Source organism: Schistocerca serialis, chromosome 6, assembly GCF_023864345.2.
Source record: "Schistocerca serialis cubense isolate TAMUIC-IGC-003099 chromosome 6, iqSchSeri2.2, whole genome shotgun sequence".
NCBI lineage: Eukaryota > Metazoa > Arthropoda > Insecta > Orthoptera > Acrididae > Schistocerca > Schistocerca serialis.
The window spans coordinates 162,044,977-162,068,716 of record NC_064643.1 but is presented as its reverse complement, the minus strand read 5'-3'; the positions used below and the strand labels follow the sequence as shown (position 1 = coordinate 162,068,716).

The 23,740-nt window shown below is 43.6% G+C and overlaps 1 protein-coding gene across 2 annotated transcripts in view; it reads left to right on the top strand.

Annotated features, from left to right (window-relative positions):
• The first annotated feature begins 8,148 nt into the window (after nucleotides 1-8,148).
• Nucleotides 8,149-23,740, top strand: part of LOC126484396 (uncharacterized) — a 128,140-nt gene continuing 112,548 nt past the window's right edge. For both annotated transcript variants that reach the window (XM_050107894.1, XM_050107895.1), the window contains exon 1: nucleotides 8,149-8,363. In XM_050107894.1, the coding sequence (XP_049963851.1) occupies nucleotides 8,195-8,363 (169 nt within the window). In that variant the 5' untranslated portion in view covers nucleotides 8,149-8,194. The remainder of the gene's footprint in view (nucleotides 8,364-23,740) is intronic.

Here is a 23,740-nt window from a genome sequence, read left to right as displayed (position 1 = left end):
CAGGCGCTGGACGTTGTTCTGCTGAATGGCAGCCCATTCTTCACGGAGTGCTGCACTGAGGAGGGGTATCGCTGTAGGTCGGTGAGGCCTGGCACGAATTCGGCGTTCCAAAACATCCCAAAGGTGTTCCATAGGATTCGGGTCCGGAACCTGTGCAGGCCAGTCCGTTAAAAGGATGTTACTGTCGTGTAACCACTCCGCCACAGGCCGTGCACTATAAAGAGGTGCTCGATGGTGTTGAAAGATGAAATTGCCATCCCTGAATTGCTCTTCAACAGTGGGAAGCGAGAAGGTGCTTAAAACATCAATGTAGGCCTGTGCTGTGATAGTGCCCCTCAAAACAACAAGGGGTGCAAACCCCCTCCATGAAAAACACGATCACACCATAACACCACCGCCTCCTAGTTTTATTGTCGGCATTACACACACTGGCAGATGACGTCCACCGGGCATTCGCCAACCCACGCTACCATCGGATCGCTGCATTGTGTACCGTGATTCGTCACCCCACACAACGTTTTTCCAATGGTCAATCGTGCAATGTTTACGCTCCCTACACCAAGCGAGGCGTCGTTTGGCATTTACCGGCGTGATGTGTGGCTTATGAGCAGCCGCTCGACCATGAAATGAAAGTTGTGTCACATCCCGCCTAACTGTCATGGTACTTGCAGTGGATCCTGATACAGTATGGAGTTCCTGTGTGATTGTCTGGATACAACTGTCGGCGGTCTCTGTCAGTCAACAAACGATGTCCGCCTGTATGCTTTTGTGCTGTACGTGTCCCTTCACGTTTCCACTTCACTATCACATCGGGAACAGTGGACCTACGTATGTTAAGGAGTGTGGAAATCTCGTTTACAGACGCATGACACAAGTGACACCCAGTCACCTGACCACGTTCCGTGGAGCGCCCCATTCTGCTCTCGCACGTTGTCTAACGACTGCCGAGGTCGCTGATATGGAGTACCTGACAGTAGGTGGCAGCACAATGCACCTATTATGAAAAACGTATGTTTTTGGGGGTGTCCGGTTACTTTTGATAACATAGTGTATATCGATGAGTTGGTTAAAAAATATAGCTCTTATATACCGATATTTCGTGGGAAAAATTTCGACATATGGATATTTTATCAACAGCCCTGCGGTTATACCTTACGTCAGAAGCGTGTTGTGTCGACAGCGCCGGCCCGCCATGGAACTCTGGGTGGCAGTTGGAGCACGCGCCGCCGCGAGCGCTCCGCTCGCACGTGCTGTGTCTTTGGAAATGGCGCTCGTCATAGGCTGTCCGTCACAGATGACCAGTACACGGTAGTTGGATACTGTTATAAATGACGGAATGTGTTTCAAGAAATGTATCCTAACTTGCCGAACTCAACCGAGAATAGGCAAGGGAAAATCCAGCACTGCGCCTCTCTTCGTAAGCAGAAATGACACTGCCATGTTCATTCGAAACTCGACTGACGCGTTTATTGGGAATTTGAAAGAGGAGCTCGAATAGGCGTACGGTGCGCAACCGCATGCCGGCATGTGTTATCTGAACCTCACTTAGGCTTCCGTTTACGTGTCTGTCCTTCACAGATACACCTGTCTCTTTGTCAACATGATATCGCAAATTCTTGAATCCTTGAGCCTCAAATGAGCAATAACAGACAGTTTTTAAAGGTGTACATCAATAATCTTAGTTGAAGGGATTCGCACCTTCTGAATAAGAAGCATTCGAAACTGAAATGCGATAGGCTTAACAAAAATGGCTCTGAGCACTATGGGTCTTACCTTCATCAGTCCCCTAGAACCTAGAACTACTTAAACCTAACTAACCTAAGGACATCACACACAACTATGCCCGAGGCAGGATTCGAACCTGTGACCGTAGCAGCAGCGCGGTTCCGGACTGAAGCTCCTAGGACCGCTCGGCCACCCCGGCTGGCTAGGCTTAACACAATCATTATTAATAATAAACTTCAAATTATCACGGCTTGAAATTAGCGACATCTTCAAAACCACAGACATCAACGAATCATAATAGACAACCACCCCCCCCCCCCCCCCGCCCTTGCCGTTGGTGGGGAGGCTTGCGTGCCTCAACGATACAGATAGCCGTACCGTAGGTGTAACCACAACGGAGGGGTATCTGCTGAGAGGCCAGACAAAAGTGTGGTTCCTGAAGAGGGGCAGCAGCCTTTTCAGTAGTTGCAGGGGCAACAGTCTGGATGATTGACTGATCTGGCCCTGTAACACTAACCAAAACGGCCTTGCTGTTTTGGTACTGCGAACGGCTGAAAGCAAGGGGAAACTACAGCCGTAATTTTTCCCGAGGGCATGCAGCTTTACTGTATGGTTAAATGATGATGGCGTCCTCTTGTGTAAAATATTCCGGAGGTAAAATAGTCCGCCATTCGGATCTCCGGGCGGGGACTACTCAAGAGGACGTCGTTATCAGGAAATAGAAAACTGGCATTCTACGGATCGGAGCGTGGAATGTCAGATCCCTTAATCGGGCAGGTAGGTTAGAAAATTTAAAAAGGGAAATGGATAGGTTGAAGTTAGATATAGTGGGAATTAGTGAAGTTCGGTGGCAGGAGGAACAAGACTTTTGGTCAGGTGAATACAGGGTTATAAACACAAAATCGAATAGGGGTAATGCAGGAGTAGGTTTAATAATGAATAAAAAAATAGGAGTGCGGGTAAGCTACTACAAACAGCATGGTGAACACATTATTGTGGCCAAGATAGACACGAAGCCCACGCCTACTGCAGTAGTACAAGTTTATATGCTAACTAGCTCTGCAGACGATGAAGAAATTGATGAAATGTATGATGAGATAAAAGAAATTATTCAGGTAGTGAAGGGAGACGAAAATTTAATAGTAATGGGTGACTGGAATTCGACAGTAGGAAAAGGAAGAGAAGGAAACGTAGTAGGGGAATATGGATTGGGGCTAAGAAATGAAAGAGGAAGCCGCCTGGTAGAATTTTGCACAGAGCATAACTTAATCATAGCTAACACTTGGTTCAAGAATCATGAAAGAAGGTTGTATACATGGAAGAACCCTGGAGATACTAAAAGGTTTCAGATAGATTATATAATGGTAAGACAGAGATTTAGGAATCAGATTTTAAATTGTAAGACATTTCCAGGGGTGGATGTGGACTCTGACCACAGTCTATTGGTTATGAACTGTAGATTAAAACTGAAGAAACTGCAAAAAGGTGGGACTTTAAGGAGATGGGGCCTGGATAAACCGAAAGAACCAGAGGTAGTACCGAGTTTCAGGGAGAGCATTAGGGAACCAATTACAGGAATGGGGGAAAGAAATACAGTAGAAAAAGAATGGGTAGCTTTGAGGAATGAAATAGTGAAGGCAGCAGAGGATCAAGTAGGTAAAAATACGAGAGCTAGTAGAAATCCTTAGGTAACAGAAGAGATACTGAATTTAATTGATGAAAGGAGAAAACACAAAAATGCAGCAAGTGAGGCAGGCATAAAGGAATATAAACGTCTCAAAAATGAGATCGACAGGAAATGCAAAATGGCTAAGCAGAGTTGGCTAGAGGACAAATGTAAGGATGTAGAGGCTTATCTCATGAGGGGTGAGATAGATACCGCTTACAGGAAAATTAAAGAGACCTTTGGAGAAAAGAAAATCACTTGCATGAATATCAAGAGCTTAAATGGAAACCCAGTTCTAAGCAAAGAAGGGAAAGCAGAAAGGTGGAAGGAGTATATAGAGGGTCTATACAGGGGCGATGTTCTTGAGGACAATATTATGGAAATGGAAGAGGAGGTAAATGAAGATGAAATGGGAGGTATGATACTGCGTGAAGAGTTTGACACAGCAATGAAAGACCTAAGTCGAAACAAGGCCCCGGGAGTAGAGAACATTCCATTAGAACTACTGACAGCGTTGGGAGAGGCCGTCCTGACAGAACTCTACCGTCTGGTGAGCAAGATGTATGAGACAGGCGAAATTCCCTCAGACTTCAATATAATAATTCCAATCCCAAAAAAAGCAGGTGTTGACAGATGTGAAAATTACCGTACTATCAGTTTAATAAGTCACAGCTGCAAAATACTAACGCGAATTCTGTACAGACGAATGGAAAAACTGTTGGATGCCGACCTCGGGGAAGATCAGTTTGGATTCCGTATAAATGTTGGAACACGTGAGGCAATACTGACCCTACGACATATCTTTGAAAATAGATTAAGGAAAGGCAAACCTACGTTTCTAGCATTTGTAGACTTAGAGAAAGCTTTTGACAATGTTGATTGGAATACTCTCTTTCAAATTCTAAAGGTGGCAGGGGTAAAATACAGGGAGCGAAAGGCTATTTACAATTTGTACACAAAGCAGATGGCAGTTATAAGAGTCGAGGGACATGAAAGGGAAGCAGTGGTTGGGAAGGGAGTGAGACAGGGTTGTAGCCTCTCCACGTTGCTATTCAAACTGTACAGGTTGTTACAAAAAGGTACGGCCAAACTTTCAGGAAACATTCCTCACACACAAAGAAAGAAAATATGTTATGTGGACATGTGTCCGGAAACGTTAAATTACACTAAATCGACAACACTTAAATTTGCTTATTCAAAAAGACTTGTCGTAAGGAAATGGTGACATGCAAATAATCGGTGCCCTTCGGTGTATACAAGTCCAATGGAAGGAAAACAATAGAGTAAGCCACTGCTGTAGCGTTTGTATGGCGGCTAGTCTGCCACTCCGACCGCGGCTACGCGTCGGGTCCCTTATATTCTCATCGTGTAGAGGCCGCTTCTTCTTGGCGTCGTCCTAGAGAGGGGTTCGTCAGCGTACTACTGGCTCATGTCGTCTCAAAGCCCTCCCCACTCTTCCGTTCTTCATCGTCGAGCCGGCGTTTTTCATTACGCCGGAACATAAATTATGAAAGTCTCCATGAAGATTACTCCCTTCGTGAATTTCACGCACAGCGCTCCTTTATAGCTTTATTTTCCTAAGAAAAGCTAATTTTGCCGCCTAACTCTCGAGCTACAATGTTCGGCTGTTCAGCGGTACCGTCTTACAGAAACAGCTTGTCGGCTCCAGCAGCCATTTTGTAGCGTGAGACGGCCGCTCACACGCAGGAGACCCAACAGTATCGTCCAACGCTGGTGCTCGCCGCTCGTGTGTCACGTATCCAGAGACATCTCTCGCTGTAGGCCACTGCGGTCGCTTACGTAGGACGCGGTCTTTTAGGTCCTTTCATCATACATTGAAGCGCCAAAGACACTGGTATCGTCTAGCTTATTCAAATACAGAGATATGTAAACAGGCAAATATCTCCGCTGCTGTCGGCAACGTCTATGTAAGACAAAAAGTGCCTGGCGGAGTTGTCAGATCGGTTACCGCTGCTACAGTAGCAGGTTATCAAGATTTAAGGGAGTTTGAACGTGTTATAATAGTCGGCGCAAAGCCATGGGACACAGAATCTCCGAGGTAGCGATGAAGTTGGAATTTTCTTGTACGACCATTTCACGAGTGTACCGTGAATATCAGGAATCCGGTAAAAAATCAAATCTTCGATATAGCTGCTGCCGGAAAAAGATTTTGCAAGAACGTGATAAAACGACGACTGGAGAGAATCGTTCAACGTGACAGAAATGCAACCCTTTTGCAGATTGGCACAGATTTCAATGCTCGGCCGTCAACAAGTTTCAGCGTGCGAACCATTAAACGAAACATCGTCGATATGGGCTTTCGAAGCCGAGGGCCCATTCGTGTACCCTTGATGACTGCACGAGACAAACCTTTACGCCTCGCCTGGGCCCGTCAACACTGACATTGGACTGTAGATGACTGGAAACATGTTCCCTGGTCGGACGAGTCTCGTTTCAAATTGTATCGAGCATCTGGACGTGCACGGGTACGGAGGTAACCTCATGAATCCATGCACCGTGCATGTCAGCAGGGGACCGTTCAAGCTGGTGGCGAATCTGTAATGATGTGGGGCATGTGCAGTTGGAGTGCCGTGGTACCCCTGACACGTCTAGATACTACTCTGACAGGTTACATGTAAGCGTCCTGTCTGATCGCCTGCATCCATTCGTGTCCATTGTGCATCCCGACGGACTTGGGCAATTCCAGCAGGACAATGCGATATCCGACACGTCCAGAATTGCTACGGAGTGGCTCCAGGAACACTCTTCTGAGTTTAAACACTTCCGTTGGCCACCAAACTACCCAGACATGAACATTATTGAGCATATCTGGGATGCCTTTCAACGTGCTGTTCAGAAGATATCTCCACCCCGTCGTACTCTTACGGATTTATGGACAGGCCTGCAGCATTCATGGTGCCAGTTTCCTCCAGAACTACTTCAGACATTAGTTGAGTCCATGCCACGTCATGTTGCGACACTTCTGCGTGCTCGCGGAAGCCCTACACCACGTTACACAGGCGTACCAGTTTGTTTCGCTCTTCAGTGTATGCGGATTCTACGCCGTAATCTCTTCCCACAGTAGCTCTGTTCATTCAAAATCTCCCTCCACCCGAAGATTTCGGGTTTGGCGAGGAGGGGAGGGTTACGTTGGTTCAAATGGCTCTGAGCACTACGGGACTTATCATCTGGGGTCATTTGTCCCCTAGAACTTAGAACTACTTAAACCTAACTAGCCTACGGACATCACACACATCCATGCCCGAGGCAGGATTCGAACCTGCGACCGTAGCGGTCGCGCGGTTCCAGACTGAAGCGCCTAGAACCGCTCGGCCACTGCGGCCGGCCTGAGGTTTAGGGAAGGGCAGTGTTGGAAGAGTGATGACCGCTCCTTTGGGGGAAAAAAAATTCGTTCGTATCTGGAATGTCTGCGCTAGGGGAGTAACTTTCTCTGCCTGGAAAGACTTCTCACGCAAACCTCCTTCGTTCTGCCCCCCTCCCCTCCCCCCTCCATCCCACTCCAATCCCGCCACTCGCTCTGGCGGCTTTGTCCGCTCATCGGATAATCCGAAATTGCATTTTTTTTTTTTTTTTTTTTTTTTGCAAACTGCTGCCACATCGTTACGTTACTCTTACTGCACCAGCCTTCATAGACCATCTGGCGGCATTCAATCTCGCGGCGTACAGTGGTCACAATGAAACTTCCTGGCAGATTAAAACTGTGTGCCCGACCGAGACTCGAACTCGGGACCTTTGCCTTTCGCGGGCAAGTGCTCTACCAACTGAGCTACCGAAGCACGACTCACGCCCGGTACTCACAGCTTTACTTCTGCCAGTACCTCGTCTCCTACCTTACTGGCAGAAGTAAAGCTGTGAATACCGGGCGTGAGTCGTGCTTCGGTAACTCAGTTGGTAGAGCACTTGCCCGCGAAAGGCAACGGTCCCGAGTTCGAGTCTCGGTCGGGCACACAGTATTAATCTGCCAGGAAGTTTCATATCAGCGCACATTCCGCTGCAGAGTGAAAATCTCATTCTGGAAACATCCCCCAGGCTGTGGCTAAGCCATGTCTCCGCAATATCCTTTCTTTCAGGAGTGCTAGTTCTGCAAGGTTCGCAGGAGAGCTTCTGTAAAGTTTGGAAGGTAGGAGACGAGGTACCGACAGAAGTAAAGCTGTGAGTACCGGGCGTGAGTCGTGCTTCGGTAGCTCAGTTGGTAGAGCACTTGCCCGCGAAAGGCAAAGGTCCCGAGTTCGAGTCTCGGTCGGGCACACAGTTTTAATCTGACAGGAAGTTTCATATCAGCGCACTCTCCGCTGCAGAGTGAAAATCTCATTCCAGTGGTCACAATGTTCAGCTCACCAGCGTATGTACTACGCCATTGCTTTATCATCACTCATTATGAACAGAAAATTCAGTTCTACTAACTACAGCTATCTAAAATCTCCCTCTTCCCAATTCAGTCCTAAAGATGGGCGGGCCTGGCGATTTTTGTGTCGGAATAGTAAAACAACATTTCTTGTCATCGCCTCCAACGCTATTAGTGGAACTCTCTGTCGTCGTAAAAGCATATGGCAGATGTACGTATAAAAGGAACGAAAAACTTTGTGTGCCAGTGTGTGTTGGCAGCAGGCCACTGTCACAGCAAACCCGGGATATGTCTGTGATCCGGATGAGAGACGTCATCCTTCCTGTGGTTTAATCATCCCGCGGAAAGACTTCCGCTACGTTTGTCGCTATACTTAGCCTGTGCTGCCTGCGATCTGCACTTCGAGTGTTTCCATCACAGTCTCAACAGCTGTAACAATGCATCCAGGGGACGTAGCTGCAAGGTTGCTGCTTTTTCTGGCAGCAAATGGGACCGCGGTCCTCGATTGTTTCTGCAACCACGTTAACGGCGGATACCAAAGCAACGGCCTGAACGGACTCAACTTCGGTGAAATAACGATATGGCTGAACTACTGCCACTATCCGAGTGAGTACCTCTCGTACAGTATGGATTCACACGACTCTTATCCAGCATACAATTAAGGACTACTGACTGGCAGCTTGACTTGAACGCGCTATTACGAAATAGCATAAAGCCTTCTCAGCATGAGGATGGAGGGCTATATTATGTGGAAACTGCACTTCACTTTCTACTATTTAGGTCAACGGATTTTGTCCCGCCTTTTGTGAGTGAGGACATATCATGTAGTACGATTTGGACAGGATGTAAATGAGCTCAAACCGTTTTCCATATTTGTAAGAACAGGTGGAAGTCACACATTTGCCAAATGGCGTAGATAGTTTTTACGTTACCCAGAATGTTCTTGGGGAGATCTTTATGTACCTTGTCATAATCGTTCCTTTATGTATTTTCTGTAATTACATGTTTTACATAATTATGGAGATTCAGATATTACAATATGTGGCAATACAGAGTGAATATAGTGATGAGCAAAGGCTGTAAGTATGTAATACGTCAGTAAGAATTACAGCGTGTGTGAAAGAAATGTATAAATTCCGATCGTCGCGCAATTGCATTGCGCCGCTGCATGTGCTGTGATACGTAAGCGGGAAGTTCCGTGTCTTAAGAGAAAATGGCGAAGGGTATTCTGCCTGTTAGGACTTAACAGTCGGCGATCTGTCGATACAGTGCAGAGAAGATATATTTTTAATTATATCTATGTTTTGCACCTGTGACTTTATTCAGTGCACAGGAAGTATGAATATAAACACCTTCAGTCAGAATTTTTTCGTTTTTGCTAAATTAGACTATGCATTTCCGACTCTCTGGGTCCATCGTAAGCTGTAGTGGCGGACTAAGGCCGTCGGAGGCCCGCGGTGGAGCAACTAAAGTAGGCCACCGGTCAGCTTAGAAATGAATCTACTTGTAGTGCTCATTTTCTAAAACGTGAGTGATGTAGATGTAATGGCTGATGAAAAATTAAATATTTGTAATGTGTGTACTCGTGTGTGTATGTGTTTGTTTCTTTTGGAGTTTACGGGTGCTCAACGGATAGGGTATCAACGTCCTTACACACATTAAAAGAAGGATAAAATTACGAAAATTGTTAATGTATGTACTGGATCTCTCGTAACTGTAGTACGCATATGTAAAGGTATAAGTAAACAACTCAAAATACGAATAAGCAGTTATCACAGCAATCATCAGGCAGAGTGCAAAGAAATAATGAAGAGTATAATAAGAAAATTATCTCTTATTTTATAGCCTGGAAACAAAACTTGTGCAGTAAGAATATCACTTAATTTCGTAACTTAAGTACTAGATAGTAGTTAAAAAAGACTTAGTTAACTCCGTATTTAGGCTTTGAAGACCACTCTTCATTCGACCGATCGCCATGTCTTCCTCAGTCATTCATCATTGGATTCAGACCTTGCTCCGGTTAGCTCCTCAATTTGCAGCACTAGGTCGTCTGCGCCCTGGTGTAGTTCTGTCAAAGAAAAAGACCCAGCAGTACCGGTAATCCAGTCCGGGTCGCTGTATGGGGGGGGTTTGTTGCATTAACAGCTTGGCAGTGGGAGCGGTCGAAATTTGGGTTATTATTGACATCACTGTAGGACCTGGTTTGTGCCCTTATTTTAATGAAATTCTCAGTAACGTCGTTGAAATCTGTTTCTTTCAATATTGATAACATGGACAGATTCGCTAGTCGTTTTTGATTCACTGTAGAACGAAGATAATTTTTTATTAGTTTCAGTTCAGAAAACATTTTCTCGCATCTTGTGACTGAGACACAAATGGTCATGAAGTATTGGATTATAACTGACGTACAGGCTAACGACTCACTGAAGTCCAATTTATTCATCAACTGAAGGATTCCTTTGGCTGCCAACGTAACAAGAACGTCCACACTCAATCTGTTGCGCATAATAGCTAAGCTACATTTTTATTCCTTGCAGAATCTGCTCACTATCAAACTCATTGTGAATTTGTTCCAAAGTTTCCAGTGCTACAGCAAGAGTGTCATCGGAAACTTCAAGCATTGATTTTGTTTCAACAACTTGGATTGGTGTGTTCCTTTACGACTGTGTATCGCTGTGACAACTGGTCTATAAATGGGTCTTCCTGCTTTCTTTTAGTTAGATGTTACATTATCCATTGGTTGGCTATGCCATCAATCCCACAAAGCGTCAACTTATCTAGAAGAATACTGTGATTTGCACAGTCAAACGCCTTTGATAGGCGACAGAAAATACTAGCTGGCGCTATTTTACTATTTCTTGCTTATAATATCTGGTGAGTTAATGTGTAAAACACATCTCAATAGAGTAACCTTCTGAAAACCAAACTCTGATTTGATAAGAATACTATTGTTGATAAGGTGAGATAATATTTTAGCATACATTGTCTTCTCAAAAATTTTGGAAAATAATGTCAGCAGTGAAATGGGTCGGTAGTGATTGACATCTCTAAATCATCTTTCTTAAAGAGGGATTTAATAATGGCGTATTTCAATCACTCTGGAAAAATGTCTTTAGTCAGTGATACACTACATATTTTAGATAAGACTGGGCTTATTGTATGGGAACAGATTTTTAGTACTCTATTGGAAACACCACCCTAACCAGATGAGCTTTTATTTTTGGTAGAATGTATAATTTTCTTAATTACAGTAGGAGAAGTTGGTGATACATTCATGTGATTGAATTTTATGAAAGTTAAATTTCAATATAATGATGTGATTTTGCTCTTGAACTGTTTGTCCCTGTGCTCTCTACTATATTTAAGAAATGATGCTTAAATGCATTTTTTACCTGTGACTCATCATTTATAGCACTCCCATTCAGTTCAACAGCGAAGTTGTCTTCTTTTATGGCTGGCTGTCCTGTCTCTCGTTTCACTAGATTCCATATAGCCTCAAGCCTGTCGTCGGAAATACTGAGTTCTGAAATTATTTGCATGTTCTTCGTTTTTTTAATATGTTTCTTAGAAATTTTGAGTAGTCTTTGTAGTGTGTGACTACTGCAGGATCCCTATTAGTTTTTGCCACAAGATACCTTTTTCTTTTCCTTTCACAAGTTATTTTCTTAGTTTAAGCATCACCAAAGAAAACATTATCAGTTAGGGTCCTACTGTCTTATACAGCCGTTGCTGGAAAGTTAACTACTGTTACCAAATTGTAGAACAGAAACTAGGGTTTCACATCATTTTCTTATCAGATTTCTTTAGAAAATCTACTTTGAAGTCGCCACAGACTGTTAACTGCTTGCTCCTGTTTGACAGCGCAGTAAGGAATCCAGATTCCACATAAATGGTTCAGAATTTTCCAGTGGGGATCTATGAACAGTAACAATTAAAAGTGAACTATTTTTCATAATTAACTCACGAGGAAACGCTTCTATGTGCTGATCACTACCAAATCTACTTGTCTACGTCTTTTTGAACTTGTGGGAATAGGAGATGTTAGATACATTAAAACACACACATTAGTTCTGCGTGCGTAAGCTGCAATAGTGTAATCTTCTATACGTAACTTACCCAACCCTGTGGTTATGTGGTTCTCAGACGGAACAGGATGTCTGTTTGGAAAATTTAGAGACTCTGAAAAGATAGACAAGAAGCTCTTCTACCTCGTTACTCAGTCCTCTAATATTTTGGTGAAATGTGCTAACTTTACTTTTCTGTGCATTATTTACCATCTTTTGGGGCTCTTCTGTTTTTTTCTTTACAGCTTTCAAAACAGGCTGCCTGAATCCTGATTCCAACTTAAAAAACGTGTTCCTCTGACCCCACTAACCACAGGGATCTTCCTGTGTGAGATGGTGGCCCCGTATCTATTATCTGCAGGAAACTCAGCAACCTATCTCTCCCTCTCCAGTTCAGTTGTAGGACATGTCTAGTATATTCCCATCTCCCAACTGTAGCAAACTCATATGAGATTTCTCTCCAGTCAGCAGCAGCCTGCTCAAGTCAGTGTTCCCGCAGCCCACATCATTGTTTATCCAGGGCAGGTCATGGTGCTGCAGGATCTCCACAAAACCCACATTTGTTTGTGTAGTTGCTACTCCTATTTCGTCCAGGTTACCTGTAATGCTGTAATTACTGTTCGTAGTTAGGATGTTCCCTGCTTCACCAAACATAATAACCTTATCCTCTTTGCAAGAACCTTTGCACAAAGTTTCAGCGTCTGCTGTCACCTGGCTAACGATGTCACTTGAGTTAACAATAATTGTGACCTGGTACCCTGTCCACAATTCGTCCTGTACCAATTGGCATACACCCCTCAGACACCTACTATCTATCAGCAGGACTCTTTGCTTCCTGCTCTCTTTCGGTACTGTCCTACATAGAGATTCTTGCTAGAAGTCTGCTGTACCCTAGTGTGACATACAGCTGGATGAGGCTCTTTTCCTCCTACTTCATGTAACAAGTCAAGTTTATTCAATACTGTTAGCTCAAATGTAGATGAAGCTGAAGAGCTGTTCTCCTTTCTCCCATTGCTTGTTACCTTTACCCAGTTCCCAAGATCTTTTTACCCCGTCAACCTATCTAGTTCAAATTCTGCGTGATCTAATTCTGCCTGAAGGGCACAAATCTTTGCCTCTTGCCCAGCGATTCTCTTGTCTTTTTCGCAAAGCCTGCACTTCCAAGGGACATCATCATTGTGTTCTCCATTCAGTTCCCCACCACAGTCACCTCAGTGACATTCCAATCCACAGTCTATACATACCATTCCCTCTTTGACTATCTTACTGTAACATCCACATTGCAATACAGATTACACGCTTATAACTAGAATTAAATCACTTAACACACTTAACGCTATACGAATATTCGTTAATTATGAGCAGCAAAAATTTGATCTACAGGTTAGCAGTTCAGGTGTATGATGTAATACAGGTTAGCGGTTCAGGTGTATGATGTAACGCAAAAAGTTATTTATTTCCGCTTACAACAAGAAGTTAACACTCACTCAACTGCAGCATCCTTTAAAATACTGTACTTTTACAACCCAACCTTTAGATCTGTTCTGGACTAATTCGTAAAGGAAAGTGATACAAATTACTCATTAAAAACGTGTATCAGACCGTTTTTAAATGTTACTATTAAAGGTACTAAAGTAACTGTTATTACGATCTAAGTAACTTACGAGAACGCAAAAAGTCGGACGTCTCGCCTGGCGAAGGACTGCCAGGACACTTGGAGTGGGAGGGAACACTAGTAGAAACCCTGAGCTCACTTACTGACTCCCTCAGGCAAATCTCAGCAAAATTACACAATGACAGCGATGCCATTGACGATTTCATTTAGTGTCACAGCTATGCTATGAAGACAGAATATATGACGCCAGAATGCAGCCTGCAAGTTTCAACAGATAACAAAATACAGATCAGTGACAGGGAATTTCAAAGAACGCATGGTCTGCTTAGCCTTAGTTTCCTAAGACCCTCAAAAATCATAAATTATTGACCGAAAGGTCTGGAAATTGTATGGTGTAATATTATATTTGCAGATGTACATAAAAAGCTGCTGGGTGACTAAAAAACCCTCACTGCTACTTTGTTGAGCATCTACTATAGGTTTTGTAATGGATTTGTATTTCGCGCTGCTTTGATTTCGACGTTCAGCATAAAAGAGTGAACAACCGATTCCCCCTGTGCATACATTATGATGATCCCAGTGAGCGAAAAGACCAGGTACAACTGCTTATGGCATCAGCTGCCGCTGGTAATACATCTCATTCGAATGAAGTCGTTTCAATAATTTTCCTAGCTTAGAGAGGGAGATATCATCGAATAAGTGTGGAGACGGTAGTTCGATAACTACACAAACCAACATTCAAAACCTACCCTCATAGACAAGTTATAATTAAAGGTTTGCATGACTTTTGGGGTAGGGGATCTTATAGATATGACGGAATATTCATGTGTGAATGGTCATTGACATGTACTGTAAAGTCGCCTGTGCATTACTGGTAAAAATAAAAATGGGGGAGATGTTGCAGAAGTATTTGAGCGATAGCTGCAGATAGGAATGAATCGCTGCTTTAAACAGATCACAGTGGACAGTTTAAAATGGATATTTCAAAACTGTGATGAAGCGGTATGGAATACTCCACTATCCAACATTCATCCATCTAAACGTAAGTATCGTTGAACTCCTGAACTGAACACTGAAAGCTCAAATGTGAATGCCTTTAACCGTCTTGGTCTCTGCAAACGGACAGATATCCTACAACAAATAATCGTACAATATAATTGAACCGAACATCACACAATAAAAATGAGACCAGTCGATGTTTGTATACCATATGTAGGAGTCATTATCACAAGCATATTAAGATGATGGATGAATGAAAACAGAAACTGAACATCGGTGATTTAGTATGTATTTCAAAACGAAAGACAGCATTTGAGAAGGAATACCTACTAAACAATCAAGTTCGATATTTACAGTTTCCAAAATACAGAGAACAAATCCCAGAACCTACATCTTAAAATACAGCAGTGGTACTGAAACTGCAGGATGATTTTACATAGAGAAAATGCAGAAAAGCTCAAAACCACATGTCCTTCTCATAGAGAGGATCATATGATGTCGTAGAAATGAAGCAGTAGTTAAATGACTTTGTTTTGCTCCAACACAGTTGGAGTGAAGCCAACTATTTTCTATATAATGGGGTGCACAGACTACAGCCACACAGAAGCATAACATGCACGATAGGTGACTCATTAGAGGTGGTGGTGGTGGTGGTGGTGGTGATGGTGGTGGTATTCTCAACAAACTACTGGTCGAATTACACATTGCCAGAGATAACTACTGTGAACCTACAACATAGCCTTAAAAACGGTTGGCATGCGATAATTAAAGGATTAATCTTCTCGATGACGTGTGTAAGGAACACGACACTGCATGTGCAGCAAATGAAGATCTCCCAGGACGTCACACTGCAGATCGAATTTTAGCTGATAAAGCTGAGGTAGTATATGCGAGAAGAGATATTGGTACAGGTTAGCGCATTGTAGCATTTGCAGTTCATAAAACCATTGTAGTAATATTAAGTTAGGTTTGGGGGTGAATTTCAACCAAGCTATGAATGTCACACATCGTGCATTAAAGAAGAAAAAGACAATAATGATGAAGAAGAAGAAAACGGAACAGAGGTGTGTAAAAAAATTTATCTTGGCAGCTATGTGCGCAGCAAAAAAGACTTTGAAGCATAAAAGAGGGAGAAGACTGATAAAAGCATCGGGGGTTCTACCTGTACTCAAGACCTCAGGTAGAATTATTCCCTTCTTCATTCCTGCCCTCGTAGGCCTCCCAGCGGTGGGTTCACGGGCTGATGGTGCTGCCGCCATTGGCAGGACAGTCAAGAACGCACAGAACTCCGAGGAACAACTAAAGGAAACGAGAAGGCCTAACTGCATGATGGTAGCATCAGCCATCGGAAAAGGACTGTACTTAAAACCATACAAGAATTTGCTAGATCTCTTCATAAAAAAGGCCCTTAGCGATCCTATTAGATAGGACGCTTACATATATTGATCAGCTTAGGTTTGTTAGAAATACATTCAACATTACAAGATTCTGCGGTGTAATTATGCAAGATACATTACCGAAGACAATGTGGAAATCCTGAGAATGATGAATTCTGAATTTATATGTTGCTGGAGGACCTGGAACTCACTAGGTAGCTTATGTTAAAAAAAATTCTTCTTCTTACAGCCTCTGTAACACCACGGGTGGCCCCTTCGTGGACTGCATCTTCCTCTTCTCCCAGAACCTCTTCATTCTTTCTCTTCCTCTCTCCCGCTCTTCTTCCGAGATCTTCAATGTCCTTTTCTCCTGTCGGCCCCACTGGTGACACTCTAATTTTTTCCTGTATTATTCTCTGTCGTTGATCTCCGGCATATTGCTCGGTGTATATTTCTTCCTCCAATTTTCCTTTCCTTCGACCTTGATCCCCACTTCCAAACAGTCCTTCCGAAGTTCAACAACCCACTTGGTTCCTGTCTTTCCCCTTGTCCTCCCTGTTGTTACCCACACTCTCTTCGTCATTCTATCTATACTTATCCTAACTACATGTCCAGAAAACCTTGCCCTTTTGAATCTGATTTCCCCGGATATTGTTCTCATGTTCCAGTACAAGTCTTCCCTAGGTCTTCGCATCCACCTCTCTCCTCCTCTTTTGGGATCTAGTATATTTTTCTCTCTTCTTTCTCTAGTTATTCTGCTCCATTTCTTCCTAGTGTCATCGTTTCCGCAGCATATAATACTGCATTCCTCACCGTTGCCTAGTAGGTACTTATCTTTGCCTCTGTGGATGTATTCTTTTTATTGTATATCTCTCTCGTCATACAGAAGGCTGACCTCATCTTCTTTATCCTCTCTGTTATTCCCTCCTTGCTCCTGTTCCTTCCTGTTACAAATTCTCCCAGGTATTTAAATTTGTCCACCATTTGAGCAGTGCCTTCCGGTGTTTCCCAGTCTGCAGTGGTATTTAATGTCTTTGTCTTGTTATAGGCGATCCTCAGTCCCACCTTTCTGGCTACCTTACTTAAGTTGTCGAGTTGTGTCTTTGCGTCTTCTTCCGTCTCACTTACTACTGCTATGTCGTCTGCAAAGGCTAGGCAGTCCACTTGAGCCCCGTTCTGCTTTTTGTCACCCACATGGGTCTTTGGTATTCCCATTTCCTCGTTTATTGCTCTCCACTGCGTGATCACTTCGTCCAGTGCTATATTGAACAACAATGGTGACAATCCATCTCCATGTTTAACACCAGTCTTGATCTCAAATTACAAATAACGACTACTATTTCGACTATTTAGGTGACCTACAGTATTTGGAAGAATTACGATACTTCACCAGCAGAAGAATGTGTTCTACAATTTTCAACGCTATCAAGACTTCAATAGCTATCTATGTGGTCATCTATGCATCGTGTTGCTCCTGAAGTTGACGACAAAGGATACATAAGGAGATGCAGCAAGCATCCATTCACCAGTCGAGATCCAAGTGCAGTGTCACATACTCTGACTTTAAACGAGCGATCGCATGTACTGCGTGTGAATTACTTCCCACCAGTTGATTTAAGCGTTAGAGATTGGATTATTGCGCTGACTGGGCTGCAAACATAAAACAGCGTCCAAAATATCGCAGAATCTAACAATCAAACAATAAACTGAATCTGGAAATTAACAGAAAAAAGAAAGTGTGGAAATGGAACCTGGTGCAAAAGACGGAACTTCGGCTGCTGCTGGTTGTCGTAGAAACCTTCGTATTAGCCCCTAACTTTCTCATTACAGTCACTTCACGACACCTATATGAGAGGCTGTAATATGTTTTCCCACAGTTCTTTGAAGAAACTGTGTAGAGCTCACGTCGCAACTCTTCTTTCGTCACAGTACCGCTCAGTTGTCGTATTCTCACGAATCTTCCATTCTTCGACGTAAAGCACTTGAATCCATCTGATATCGACGAGTAAGAGATGTCCCCCGCCAATTTGCTGACCCTTCCAATTCTCTCGAAGTCCAATCACGCTTCAACAGCTCCGATCAATTAGTTATAAGACCGTGTATTTTTCTACCCATCACTGGCTAGGTAGAGAGGTACCACTACGAGTAAATTAGCACACTAACATACAGGAGGAAATTGATAGCCATGCATAGTGTACATGGACTGCACAAAGAAATTCAGAGGCATAACACCTACAATTCATCGACATCGAATGACTGACTGTAAGTACAACCTAATCTCGTCTACGTATTCCTACGGTAACCAAGCTGGAAATAGAATAGTTTAATGGTACCGGAGTCTTTGTTGACAACACAGTGTCTCTCTTCTCGTTATTTTTCTGTCACACATAACTGAATAAAATTACGAATTATAAAAGCTTCGCTAACGTTACCAGGTAGAGATCTCAATAAGATTTTACCGCGTCTGTCTTTTCCTATATATGGGGAAACAAGTAACGTCTGCGTGTTGAAATCAACCATATGTGGTGATTCCATTAAATACACATGTACTGGTCCACAGGAACAGCGACCACTGATCGAAGTCGCTTCCATGTACCAGTGTATAGTTTTGTTGCCTGTACTAGAGGAAGATTATATAGCATCTGAAATGTACAAAATCCTATGACCAATACAATGGCTTTTGAGATTTTAAGCTTGACATAGTACAAGAAAACTTGTAAAAAATTAATCTGGTATACAACTTTGTAGTATGTATTTAAAATGGGCGAAAACGGTTTGATCATAGTTTATACCGGTGGATCCCAGCAAGAGAATGTCCACAATGTCCACAGTTGTTCTGCTGTTTTTCCTGACAGGGTTTTCAAAGTGCATCGTCTGAAACAATTTACAATGTGGAGTTATATGACATTCTGATGGCACTGGAGAGGATTCACAGATGTAACGGTAGGAGGTGGTGGTGGTGGTTAGTGTTTAACGTCCCGTCGACAACGAGGTCATTAGAGACGGAGCGCAAGCTCGGGTTAGGGAAGGATTGGGAAGGAAATCGGCCGTGCCCTTTCAAAGGAACCATCCCGGCATTTGCCTGAAACGATTTAGGGAAATCACGGAAAACCTAAATCAGGATGGCTGGAGACGGGATTGAACTGTCGTCCTCCCGAATGCGAGTCCAGTGTGCTGACCACTGCGCCACCTCGCTCGGTAGCGGTAGGAGGTTTCTTGTCTGTTCCAACTCGCTTACTGCACTACAAGCATTTCATCAAATGCATCCATTAGACCAGCTGATTCAGTTCATCCATGATTCCTTACAGCAGCTCCAACACCGTGGCAAGGAGGTAATCTTTTGCTGGGTACCTGGCCACATAGGGACACAAGGAAACGACATGGCCGACGAAACCTCCAAGGAAGCATATCGGGGTGGTGCTGTCTGTCAATGTCTCATCGCACTGCACGCCATCATCTCGTTTTCTGACAGAAGCATCATGAAACAGTGGGAGAATGAATGATTTCAGATGACAGGAAACAAACTGCGATCGGTCATATCGACTACACAGGCATGGCAGACTTCATGTCAGCCACACTGCTGGAAGGAGGTTCTGCTTACCAGGCTGTGCATCGGACATAGCCCGTTAACACATGACTACCTCCTCTGGTGGGAGGCTCTACCACTCTCTGAAATTTGTGGTGTGCCACTTTCAGTTCAGCATATTTTGGTAATGTGTGTTCTGTCTAATGATATTAGGGCAGCCCTCAATCTCAATTGAGATCTGCCCACCATTCTCGCCGATACTGATTCCAGTGTTACAAGAGTGGTGAAATTTTGTGAATTGTCGGGCCTCATCCCTAAATTGGTGGGGAATGGAGGCAGACTTTAATACACTATGAACTGCTCCACATGTCGGACAGCTTTCATCCCCACCCAGGAGATTGGCACACTGACTTTTCGCCAGAGTGCTGATCATCATGATATTGACCACTCCTCACTTCAAATCAACATCATCAACATCCGCATCCAGTGCCGTGAATAGTAAAATTAGATATTTTATATTCCCTAGTGGCAGACAGATTTTTCCATACACTGACTTCAAAGCAATATGAGATTGAGAAGCTTATGTCCACGAATAGCATCGTTTTAGAAAGCATGAGATACTCAGCTTGCCCTTTTCTCACATGATATACTGTGAGCTATGGATGAAGGACAACAGGCAGATTCCTCATTTCTAGATTTCCAGAAAGCATTTGACACGTTGCCCTATTGCAGGCTGTTAATGAAGGTACGAGTGTGTGGTATAAGTTCGCAGACATGAGAGTGGTCCGAAGACTTCTTAAATAATAGAATCCAGTATGTTGTCCTTGACGGCAAGTGTTCGTCGAGACAAGGGTGTCATCAGGAGTGCCCCAGGGACCTGTCATAGGACTGCTGTTGTTCCCTATACACATAAATGATTTGGTATACAGCGTGGGCACAATCCGCAGTTGTTTGCTGATGATGCTGTGGTAGTGTGGTAAGGAGTCGAAGTTGAGTGACTGTAGGAAGGTACAAGATGACTTACACAAAATTTCTAGTTGGTGTCATAAATGGAAGCTCGCTCTAAGTGTGGAAAAATGTAAGTGAATGCGGATGAGTAGGAAGAACTAACCTTCAGTGTTCGGTTACAGTACTACTAGTTTCTTGATTGGCACAGTCAATACGTTAAAATATGTGGATGTAAGGTTACTGAACGACATGAAATGGAACCAGCATGTGAGAACTGTAGTACGGAAGGTAAATGATCAGCTTCAGTTTATTGGGAGAATTTTAGGAAAGAGTGGTTCAGTTGTAAAACAGGGCGCATGTAGGACACTATTGCGACCTACTCTTGAGTACTGCTCCAATGTTTGGGATCCGTACCAGGTCAGATTGAAGGAGGACATTGAAGTAATTCAGAGGCGGGCTGCTGTATTTGTTATCGGTAGGTTTGAACAACAAGTAGGTGTTAGGAGATGCTTCCAGAACTCAAATGGAAATCCCTGGACGGAGGACTAGCCCCTTCATTATCACAAGCTGAAACTTGGCGTCATGGGGATATGTACTTGGTGTGATGTACATATCATCCTGAGGCAGATTTTCAACAAGTATCTGGAGTGGTGCCTTGGTAAAACTTAGTGAGTATAGGAGATGGAGCATAATTCTTGGCGTCATTCATTTGGAGAATGCGATGTATTTTTCTAGACTCTTAGGTGGGAACCTGTATTAATAATTCTTCATACCGAATCCAGCCAACTGCTCAAGACAAAAGTGAGCATCAAACCGCTCAAATTGTGAAAAAAGACGTGTTTGTGACAGAGTAATTTATATTTAAAGTTGCATGCACTGTGAGTGGCACCACGGAACATTCTCATTAGACAGCAGTAGTCCTTGCGAGGAGTTTACGCTGTTATTTTTAACAGCACAAATATACGACAGTCATCTACACCATCGGACTAATCATTACTCTCCTTCGACTTAGTCATGAGAGTGCTGCTGCTGTAAAGCTTATCGGCCTCCCAAGAAAGTTTTTCGACCTCAGCGAACAGCCAAATCACAGAATTGTCCCTAACAAATGATTTGTGGTGGTTAAGACCTGGTACACTACAGCATATGGTAAGCGTTTTTATGTGAAGGTGCTGTTTAAGCCTTTAGTGTCGCCTTCGCAGCAAGTCACAGGAGTGAGGAGGCACTTAATTCAGCGTACACTGCCAAGGGACATCGCTCCTGATGATGGGCCCTCTTAAACATTAGAAATTTATTTTCATCACTTAATTCACCATAGGTTACAAAGGGACATCGCTCCTGATGGCGGATATTCTTAAACGTTAAGAACTTATTTTGCTCAGTGTGCATTTCAAAACAATCCAGTTTCTTGGTAGAACAATCTACAAGATACTATGCTAATGACTCGCTTGTGGAAAACACATTCAAACACTAAAGCAATAATACATTTTACCATTACGATTATTCAGTTAGGAGGAAAGTAGGCAGTACATGTCTTTGATCCATGTGTAGTGATGCCTATTACCCTCAGAGAACAGAACCTGTAAAATCGCAGAAATGAAGTGTCCATGGACTTTATGTCTATCCCGTTTGCTCTGCTCGTCTGACTGCATTTTTCTTTCTACTGGCCATAACCATAAACATGAGCCAATTTTCTGAGTCTCAAAGTTAGGTATGTCGTGGATCTTAACAGGGAACTCAACAACATCGAAGTCATAAAATCTACAAATATAATTCTCTCTTCCGTATTGAGATGTACGCTGTGGATTTGTCTTATAATTTCTCTTGCAAGCCAGAATTGACCTTGAAAACCAAAACCTATCATTTTAATTTTTGACATTAATATATGCATGCTTGATTGCTATATCCTTCGGAAGTTTGATGTAGCTGGACTCTCCATTTATGGGACCAAAGACATGTGAGTGTATATCGAGGTGTAGTACTCATCTGTGTGTTTTACCTGACCCTCTAATTTCCATTTCGGAAAACTTGGCCTGTAGAGCACTCGAGGTGAGTTCATGAAACGACTTAGTGGCTGAGGTGCTCTGCTCTACCATGCCATTTTCCCCTCAAATACATACAATGTTTCTCTCTTCAACACCAGAGTCCTGTTTCCTGCACAGAGAGGCGTGCTTTCAGACAGCTAATTGGATCTCTTCGTTCTCCAGCTGGGTTTTCTATGTGAGTAAACGAGATACTTTCCTCAAATGCATCTTCAATCACTTTCACTCAGTAACGCAATGCCACAATTAAATTACAGTGTGCGCCACTAATAGGAGGTATTCGGCATGGTGCATCATCCTTGTGAGGTCACTGGCAGTTAGTTGGAGCCTCCTCACGCGATGCATCAGGCCAGAAGGAGCATCCAGGTTGCAGAGATGGCTGCCATTATGGGGGGATGAAATGTGTCGGTGACTCCCAGCCCTGATTCAGTTGGTAGTGGCGTCTTAATGACTGGATGGGTGGAAGCCTGTCGGCCATTTGCAGCCCACAGCTGGCAGAGTGATGACACAGGTGTGGCAGTGGAGATGGAGGTGGTGGAGGTAATGGGGGGGGGGGAGGCAGTTATGCTGGCTGCCTGTGCAGCAACGAGACCCATCCTGATATGGGCGGAGCATGCCTGACAGGACTGCGTTTTGATAATGTCTTCACCAGTCCAAGCACCAGGGCCATTGCAAAGTGTCGTGGTGGTTTGGTGGAGTGGCCCCCTAAACGCATTCAGCTCGCTGACTTAGAGAAAGAAAAACGAAAAAATAAGTGCAGATTTCTAGACATTGATTAACCTAATCAGCTTCAAAGGAAGAACACGGATTATGTGCACTGCTACGAAAAATAGCGTTGAAGAAGCTTGTCCGCTTCAAAGAAAGAACACTGATTATACACTACTGGCCATTAAAATTGCTCCACCAAGAAGAAACGCAGATGATAAACGGGTTTTCATTGGACAAATATATTATACTAGAACTGACATGTGATTACATTTTCACGCAATTTGGGTGCATAGATCCTGAGAAATCAGTACCCAGAACAACCACCTCTGGGCGTAATAACGGCCTTGAGACGCCTGGGCATTGAGTCAAACAGAGCTTGGATGGCGTGTACAGGTACAGCTGCCCATGATGCTTCAACACGATACCACAGTTCATCATCTACATCTACATCTATACTCCGCGAGCCACCTTACGGTGTGTGGCGGAGGGTACTTATTGTACCACTATCTGATCCCCCCTTCCCTGTTCCATTCACGAATTGTGCGTGGGAAGAACGACTGCTTGTAAGTCTCCGTATTTGCTCTAATTTCTCGGATCTTTTCGTTGTGATCATTACGCGAGATATATGTGGGCGGTAGTAATATGTTGCCCATCTCTTCCCGGAATGTGCTCTCTCGTAATTTCGATAATAAACCTCTCCGTATTGCG